General features: G+C 35.7%; 1 protein-coding gene across 1 annotated transcript; it reads left to right on the top strand.

The window, feature by feature from the left end:
* Nucleotides 1–831: 831 nt before the first annotated feature.
* On the top strand, nucleotides 832–9,315 carry LOC132547007 (uncharacterized). Its single transcript, XM_060210739.1, has 8 exons — nucleotides 832–898; nucleotides 2,531–2,554; nucleotides 3,503–3,625; nucleotides 4,256–4,353; nucleotides 4,722–4,827; nucleotides 8,111–8,287; nucleotides 8,640–8,800; nucleotides 9,217–9,315. Exons 1-8 carry the CDS (start codon nucleotides 832–834, stop codon nucleotides 9,313–9,315), a joined length of 855 nt encoding a protein of 284 aa, XP_060066722.1.
* The last annotated feature ends 425 nt before the right edge of the window (nucleotides 9,316–9,740 follow it).

Consider the following 9,740-nt stretch of genomic DNA (forward strand, 5'->3'; position numbering starts at 1 on the left):
ATGATTATGGATCATACCATACGCTTTTAAATTGTTAAGTGCATGTTGTAATTTTATTTTATATCTATTTACATTACATCGGTTTGTTTAACGTGACAGAAAAGATATTCATTGGTCTCTTTTGAATTTTTACCACCCATATTTCATATTGGAATTGCCATATTTTTCCATAAAAGATTTTGTTGATTAAATTATTAGAATGTTCTCAAAACAATGCGTGTTTTGTTTTGATTGAAGAGTTTCTTGTGTGTGATTCAGAGTTGGTTGCTATGACTCTGTCTCGAACATACCTCTTTGTTTCTTCTGCTTTGTAATCAAATCGACAAAAGAATTCTAAATAAAAACCTGCCCGAAGAGGACTAAAGCAGTAAGATAAAACGAAATTTTAGTCAAATAACAAATAAAAAATGACAGCGTCAGCATTTCTATTGTATGTACCTTGTGTCAGAAACATTATATGGGTTAGAGTTAGGGTTATGGATATTGCATATTGTTTGGCCGTTTTCATCTCGGAAATGAGAAAAGACATTTTTTCTTGAATGTTTGCCATGGTAATTATTGTGTTCTATTAGGACAAAAATGCAATATCAAGCAGAAATACGGACAAGCATATGTTTAAAGATTTCATATGTAAAGGCAGACATCGGAGTATTGGTATTGATACACAGTGTGGCTATTTGAACGCAGAAAACTAGAACTTAAGGTCAAGTCAGAAACAATTTTGCGTTTCTAATATTTTAGTCAGTCTAGAAGAATGTGCTTCTGATAGCTGTCCTATAAAGTCTGGTTTAACGTGGCGTTGTCATACTAGATTTTCACTGCTGTTGAATGATGACATCGCTGGTAATTTTCGCCTTGATCAGTGTTTTTGCCACAGGCAATGCCTTTTTCTTTGGAGGTAAGTAGTCATACTTTATTCAAGCATTAAATCTTCCTTTAGGGGATTTATGGGGTGAAGAATCGGGTTGCTCTTTAGACAAATTTAATGAACTGTAACTTGTCTCAAGCGCAATTCAATTCATTACCCCGAAATCGATGAAAGCAAGATCCGATGCTTATATTTCAGTTAAGAAGATTTGTTCTTAATATTTTGAACAAATTCATTGGTGCAGTTACTAGAACTTGTGCGTCAAACAATTTAGTCCGACATTTTAAATTAGAGTATGATCAAACAGTATCACTCGGCCAAAATACGAGTATGCGATACACTGTAAAAAGAAGTAGCTACATAATGAAATTGCAATAATTGATTTTGTCAATTTTAGAAACCGACAGCTACGCGGAACAATAGCATCTCCCACTTCACCTCGAACAGTGCGCAGCCATTTTAAAATCTTAAATGAAGTGTGATTTGCCATCTTTTTCAGTAGCCTATGTATCCATAGCATAAAAACGTAGTCAGGAAGTAGTTCTGTATCAAAGTCGCTCAGTGAATGTTCTTGGTCTTATTGGATATTTTCACTTTCAGGCAGTGGAAGCTTAAAAAATGAGTAGCAGACGACATAACTTACAACGTCTCAAGCAGCTATCAAAGCACGGAAAACAAATCTGTTTTGCGAAAAATTACCATATTGTCATATTTTGATAATAATTGTTATACTTATCATTTATCTTTATTTATATTCTGCTATTCTGGAGGAAATTTTTATTATTTTACCTAAAGTTCCGCATCAAACATGTGTAAGTGTTCTTCCCAATAGCAGAATCTGTAAAGGATGTATTCATATGACCTGATCAATATTCATGTGGTCAAATTCATGGACAGATGAAACAGGCTAAATTTGCTAGTTTTATAGAGTTCAAGTTGAGTAGAAATTGAAATATGAAGACGTTTTTTAGTATGAATTCCAATGTAATCTTTTGGAATTTGATTATTTACTACTTTTAAGGTATTGAGTTCAGGAAGACTTTACAGAGCTAGTCTTTACTTGTTTTGAAGTTGGTGCTCGGGCGCAGGTCGTTGTAAAAAAAAAAAAAAACCAGAGACATAATGTGTTTCAAATTGTGAATAACAATGCAAATTCTTGTGAAAAAATATCTTATTTTAAGATTGATCACACAAGTGAATATAAAACAAAGCACTAGAGCTTTTAAGCGGCTATGAATGCCAACCATGTATCCTGTGCTGGTCTAATAAGTAATGAGATATTTTACTTTCGCCAATTTTATAAGTGCATGGAAGTGTGTTAACATCGAAATAACTACATATTGTTCTGCAGTAACCACCATTGTAAATACACTTCGATGCACGTATGGATATAAATAATAATCTCTATATTTGCATTTAATACAAGAAATTGATAAAAGATTTTAAAAACATATGTACTGTTAGGAAATCATATGCTGGAAGCAGGAGTTGGAACCTCTTGGTGGTAAGCACTTAAAAGTAGGGCTTTCGAGTTCGACATGTTTCAGTTTAGTTTCTTTCTGTTTTATTCTATGGCATATCCTTTACTTGAATAAATAAAAGATATGTTTTTATGGTCGAATTATATTTGTATATTTGGATATCTCAATTTGTGAATTTCAGATCCCGATTGGAACAACCTCAGAGGTAAGTATTATAAAAGTCAAAATGTTTACGTAAATGTGTTTAGAATTACTTTGATGCCGCAAACAAATGCTCTAGTCCAAACATATATTCATATTATGCCTTAGATTTATCTGAAGGAATGTAAATAAATCTGTTTCCATTTCTCGTTGGAATAAGCAATTTGTTAATAATTTTACCGCCTTGAATTGAACAAGGTTTACATGGCGGTTGTCGTCTCTGAAGCAAAAGACGCTTACTCTTCAGGAACACCTGGTCTTATTATCATTGTAATATTTCAGGAGATTCCGTGTATATATTGCGCTAGATTGATTTTGAGCTTGGATTATGGTCACAAGGCAGTATCAGACAGGTTCTATTAGGTATTTTTGTATTGTTATTTATATCATATTGCTGTATATGTTGTTTAAGCTGTTTGTTGACGTTTACGTTATATTTTGCTCTTGTTGTTAAACTCGTTCAACAATCACAACAAACGCCATAATGTTCCTGTAATGTTTGTTATATCACAACAATCATATTCGGAATGACTACATTCTTCTATACTATCACCACTACTTTCTATACCGCTTACTTATATGCTTTCCTCATAACGCGTCTTGTATGTAGTATTTGCTTTTTATTGATAAATTGTATACATGTATACCTGTTACTGGTTTCTACTCGTTGTTATACATGTGGAAACAACATGTCTAACTTTTTACCACAAACTACATTATAACAACTAATATCCTGACCCAGATTAAAACAAGCATGCTTGGGGAAAACTGAGGTATTCGGGGAAAACGCTGTTGGGCAGATAACCCCTATATCTTTTCACGTGCAAAAAATCGCGGAATTGAACATCGCTAGCCTATGTGAAATTAAGTGCGCTGCAATTGATCACACAATCAACCATCACTGTGAGATTACTGCCATATTTATAATTTGCTTTTCTGTCCATATCAACAGTGACGTGGAGTTACAACCCGTTGGGTAAAAACGCGTTCAATGCAATGCCAAGAACGGTCGCGGAGGCAACAGCCCAAGGGTTCGTGAAAGAGTCGGAATGTGGAGGTAAGATCATCAACAACAGTACAATAACCCATAGCAACAGATTGCAAACATAGCAACATAAGTACAATATCGCATAGCGACAGATTGTTATATAGTAACACAAGTACAATCATCCCTAGCGACAGATTGTAAACATAGCAACATAAGTACAATATCGCATAGCGACAGATTGTTATATAGTAACACAAGTACAATCATCCCTAGCGACAGATTGTAAACATAGCAACATAAGTACAATATCGCATAGCGGCAGATTGTTATATAGTAACACAAGTACAATAATCCCTAGCGACAGATTGTAAACAAAATACGTACCGCTAGTATGTCCAACGTTATAATCATCAAGAAACAAAATATTATGTCCGTCTTTCGGCGTTCCATGCTACCTGGTTCTCACCATAATATACATGGTTTGTTACATACCATTCGCAACTTTTTAGTCGCATCAATGTTAATTTTAGTAGAAATTAATTTTACTCCAGTTTTACATTTGGTAAACTGAACTAAGGTTGTGCTTATTTATTTATCATTAATTTTTTTGTTGTTAACATGGGATTTTTCATTTATTTATTTATTCATAAATTTATTTATTTCATATTGTTTACTTATTTCTAAACTAGATCATTGAATTTTTTTTTATTATTGAAGATGCGGGTATACAAGGAAACAGATATGTAAAGGGAAGAGATTATGCCCTGGTCCTATTGTACGACAGGAAAGGATACATCGCTGGGATCCAGATAGGAGTGAGTACGGCACGTTTTGGATATGGTCGACAATAACACCATCAACATATTGCAAAAAAATGGCATCACAAGTTATCCTAAGTCGAGTACTTGGCAAGGTCGGTATTGAGAAGATTTGTAGTAAATTCATCCTGGCTTCGCATGATGACACCATACGTTGAATAGGTATATCAGTACTCTGTTGGAAGATCCGATAACCAATTCAACACATTTCCCCGTTAGAGTGCCGCTGGTGGCTTATATGCACCGAGTCTATTTCAAAAGGAATTAAATAGCAAAATGTACCCCATTATTTGTACACTTCAGCACAATCTGAAATTTTCATTACAGGAAGAAATAGGTATCAAACGAATATGCTTTCATTACAGGTACCTAAAAACGGCAGTGCTGGCTTCCCTCCCGTAAACCAGATCAACCACCCATTTGTGCCGATAGCTAACATGTACTTCGTGACTGCCTATTTTACCAATCCAGGTAAACACCGAGATAGAATTATAGTAACAGAAACAGTGATCACAACCTAGGTAAACACTGAGATAGTAACAGAAACACATCACAACCCAGGTAAACACTGAGATAGTAACAGAAACAGTTATCACAACCCAGGTAAACACTGAGATAGTAACAGAAACACTTATCACAACCCAGGTAACCACTGAGATAGTAACAGAAACACTTAACACAACCCAGGTAAACACTGAGATAGTAACAGAAACAGTGATCACAACTCAGGTAACCACTGAGATAGTAACAGAAACAGTGATCACAACCCAGGTAAACACTGAGATAGTAACAGAAACAGTGATCACAACCCTGGTAACCACTGAGATAGTAACAGAAACACTTATCACAACCCAGGTAAACACTGAGATGGTAACAGAAACAGTTATCACAACCCAGGTAAACACTGAGATAGTAACAGAAACACATATCACAACCCAGGTAAACACTGAGATAGTAACAGAAACAGTGATCACAACCCAGGTAAACACTGAGATAGTAACAGAAACAGTGATCACAACCCAGGTAAACACTGAGATAGTAACAGAAACAGTGATCACAACCGAGGTAAACACTGAGATAGTAACAGAAACACTTATCACAACCCAGGTAACCACTGAGATAGTAACAGAAACATTTATCACAACCCAGGTAAACACTGAGATAGTAACAGAAACAGTGATCACAACCCAGGTAAACACTGAGATAGTAACAGAAACATTTATCACAACCCAGGTAAACACTGAGATAGTAACAGAAACAGTGATCACAACCCAGGTAAACACTGAGATAGTAACAGAAACAGTGATCACAATCCATGTAACCACTGAGATAGTAACAGAAACAGTTATCACAACCTAGGTAACCACTGAGATAGTAACAGAAACAGTGATCACAACCCAGGTAAACACTGAGATAGTAACAGAAACAGTGATCACAATAGGTAAACACTCAGAAACACTTATCACAACCCAGGTAAACACTGAGATAGTAACAGAAACAGTGATCACAACCCAGGTAAACACTGAGATAGTAACAGAAACAGTTATCACAACCCAGGTAACCACTGAGATAGTAACAGAAACATTTATCACAACCCAGGTAAACACTGAGATAGTAACAGAAACACTTATCACAACCCAGGTAAACACTGAGATAGTAACAGAAACACTTATCACAACCCAGGTAACCACGGAGATATTAACAGAAACAGTGATCACAACCCAGGTAAACACTGAGCTAGTAACAGAAACAGTTATCACAACCGAGGTAACCACTGAGATAGTAACAGAAACACTTATCACAACCCAGGTAAACATTGAGATAGTAACAGAAAACGTTATCACAACCCAGGTAACCACTGAGATAGTAACAGAAACAGTTATCACAACCCAGGTAAACACTGAGATAGTAACAGAAACAGTTATCACAACCCAGGTAAACACTGAGATAGTAACAGAAACACTTATCACAACCCAGGTAAACACTGAGATAGTAACAGAAACAGTTATCACAACCCAGGTAAACACTGAGATAGTAACAGAAACACTTATCACAACCCAGGTAACACTGAGATAGTAACAGAAACATTTATCACAACCCAGGTAAACACTGAGATAGTAACAGAAACAGACACTGAGATGGTAACAGAAACAGTTATCACAACCCAGGTAAACACTGAGCTAGTAACAGAAACAGTTATCACAACCGAGGTAACCACTGAGATAGTAACAGAAACATTTATCACAACCCAGGTAAACACTGAGATAGTAACAGAAACACTTATCACAACCCAGGTAACCACGGAGATATTAACAGAAACAGTGATCACAACCCAGGTAAACACTGAGCTAGTAACAGAAACATTTATCACAACCCAGGTAAACACTGAGATAGTAACAGAAACACTTATCACAACCCAGGTAAACACTGAGATAGTAACAGAAACACTTATCACAACCCAGGTAACCACTGAGATAGTAACAGAAACATTTATCACAACCCAGGTAAACACTGAGATAGTAACAGAAACAGTTATCACAACCCAGGTAACCACTGAGATAGTAACAGAAACACTTATCACAACCCAGGTAAACATTGAGATAGTAACAGAAACAGTGATCACAACCCAGGTAAACACTGAGATAGTAACAGAAACACTTATCACAACCCAGGTAAACATTGAGATAGTAACAGAAACAGTTATCACAACCCAGGTAACCACTGAGAAAGTAACAGAAACAGTGATCACAACCCAGGTAAACACTGAGATAGTAACAGAAACAGTTATCACAACCCAGGTAACCACTGAGAAAGTAACAGAAACAGTGATCACAACCCAGGTAAACACTGAGATAGTAACAGAAACACATATCACACGCCAGGTTCTTCATGCTGTAACAACTGACTGTCAATTCATTTTGTTCGAAACTGTCCTCCCATTCCAAACCTCCATGTACACTTGGCCAGTAATATTATTTTTACTAACATTGATGACTTAGAAATCCCGCTGACATTAAAAATACGAGTTGTTGTTAGTTTGAGGTCATGATGTAGGCTTAAGCTTATGAAAAGGTTTCAAGGGTTCTGTGTTTGTAGTATCTTTCGAAAGTCATATGCTTGCAAGGGTCCCTTACATGCCTACTTGGAACTCGATACCTTAGATCTATTGATAAAAAAGTGAACATCGCGGAGAGGCTTCAGAGTTAACAATTAAGCGGGAGTTGACTGAATATTTCCGTAAAGGTAGGACATGTGACATGTGACAATAAGTTTCAGGACATGATTGTAACTGTAGTAGTTTGTATGTCACGTTTTAATCAATTTGGATGATGGCATGGTTCAGAAAATATATATGACGTATTGATGATTCATCGGTGATATAATAAAAAAAAATCATTCAATCAAAACTGCATCTTCGACGTACAAAGTATCTTTAGCTTTCAACAATTTGTTTTACGTTTGGGTGGACTTTTCGAATTCCAGAGATCATAAGAAACAATAGTAATTACAACCATTTACAGTAATTTTAAAATCATTTACAGAACATACCACATAAAGCACAGATGCATTAACACCAGTTATATTATAACCAATATAGACAACAAAGGAAGGTTAGGTATCCCGCTCGCCGCGGACAATACCGGTGATTCCTTTCACGTGCAGACCACTTAGAAATAACAAATATTAAAACAGTACAACGTATACCATGGAAAATAAATGCTTTACAATTAATAGGTCATAAATTGCCTTATAGCCACCATTTGCAGCACTGGAAGGACAGCTGCCAAGTACGCCGAGGAAGGTACCGGTGATTCTCTATACATCCAAAACGGCACTGACGCTGTCGCCAACTCAATAAAAATACCAATGGTCGAGACGGACGTTACTAGAACAACAAAGTGGACCAAAGGACATTGTTTTGTCACTATGGGTCTGCTTTTTACTCAATTCCAAGAACATTTTTGTAACATAGTCTCTCTCTATATATATATCATAACTTAACATGACTACCATAAGCCATGCTGAGAAAATGTATAAAATATGTAATAAACGAAAGGTTAAGAAGATTTAATTAGTGCATCAAGATGAAATTGATTAAGAATAAACTTAAATATAATCGTTTGTGCAAAAATGTTTAGAGGAAATAGAAAATCGTGATAAAGTATTTCTAATCCAGAATGTACGCGTCTTTGCATTTTATTATGACAAGCAATCTTGATAACTTAAAACCATTGATATTTTAAAGGATTATCTCGTATGTGTTATTAATCTGTCTTTAAAAGGTGTGCATTACTGGTATAACGTCAGAGCCGACATGTCATGTGACGATTTCTTTCCTGTTTTCCTGCTGTACAATAATGGAAAGCTTAACGCATTTGGCTGGGCTATGGGTACCGCAATGTCTTCACCTCGTATGGAACATCCAGACAGCAGCGTCATTCAGGTAACTCCAAACACCATTTATTTACACTATACAATAACTTTTTTTCCGTTTTGTTTTGATCTCGAAAATATGGGTTACATTAAAGACACATGACAAATTTAGCATTTCGGCAATCTTGATATTTCTTGTAAGGTATATGATATATATTCAATTCGGTCATAAACGTATAATATATTTGATGGATGGCTTGAAATACCTGATTAAAAACTAATACAGTTTGCATATATTTCCGAATAAAAGATATTAGAGGAAGAGGGTAATATTTTAGATGCAGAAAGTCATAACGTTGGAATACATGGATGACAGGAGGTCTCAAGCAATTTCCGATTTCTTCTTAATATTTGCTGTCATTCTTCTTCTCTTATTGAATATACTATGTTTTGAAGTGTATATTACGTATCCATTCATGGTTTCAGAGCTTTATAAATCCCGTACCTCAGTGTTTGATACGCAAAGAGCACTTGTCTACCATGCACATCTACATGACCAACGTCCCACTGGCTGATACATGTTAGCAAATCAAAATTCTAACGCCTGGCAAACAGATGTCATTCGTAACAGGAAATAGGAATTCTGTATCGATAGTTAGGCCAATATACTTTCATCAGCGTCTCAATGACACGTCAGCCTCTGATATACTACAATAAATTACACAAAAATTTCTGGTCTCAGTGGTTTGTTTTGTATTGTAAACTCTGTATGTGTTCGAAATAAATCGGCCTACAACAAGAAATCCTCGAAAAGTAAAGAAAATCGAAGTGAGGACTTAAATGAAAATAAGATTAGAGCATAGAAGGACTGCTTAACAAGGAGAACGAAGAAACAACGGTACACAGAAAAACAGAGAATTATGAAACTTAACAGTGCACGGAAAAAAATATGGAGAATTATGAAGCATGACAGTAAACGGAAAAGCACAGATAACTATGAAACATAACAG

The sequence above is a fragment of the Ylistrum balloti genome, unplaced genomic scaffold (assembly GCF_031769215.1).
Source record: "Ylistrum balloti isolate Yb309-2 unplaced genomic scaffold, AGI_CSIRO_Ybal_v1 Utg369926, whole genome shotgun sequence".
In the NCBI taxonomy this organism is placed as follows: domain Eukaryota; kingdom Metazoa; phylum Mollusca; class Bivalvia; order Pectinida; family Pectinidae; genus Ylistrum; species Ylistrum balloti.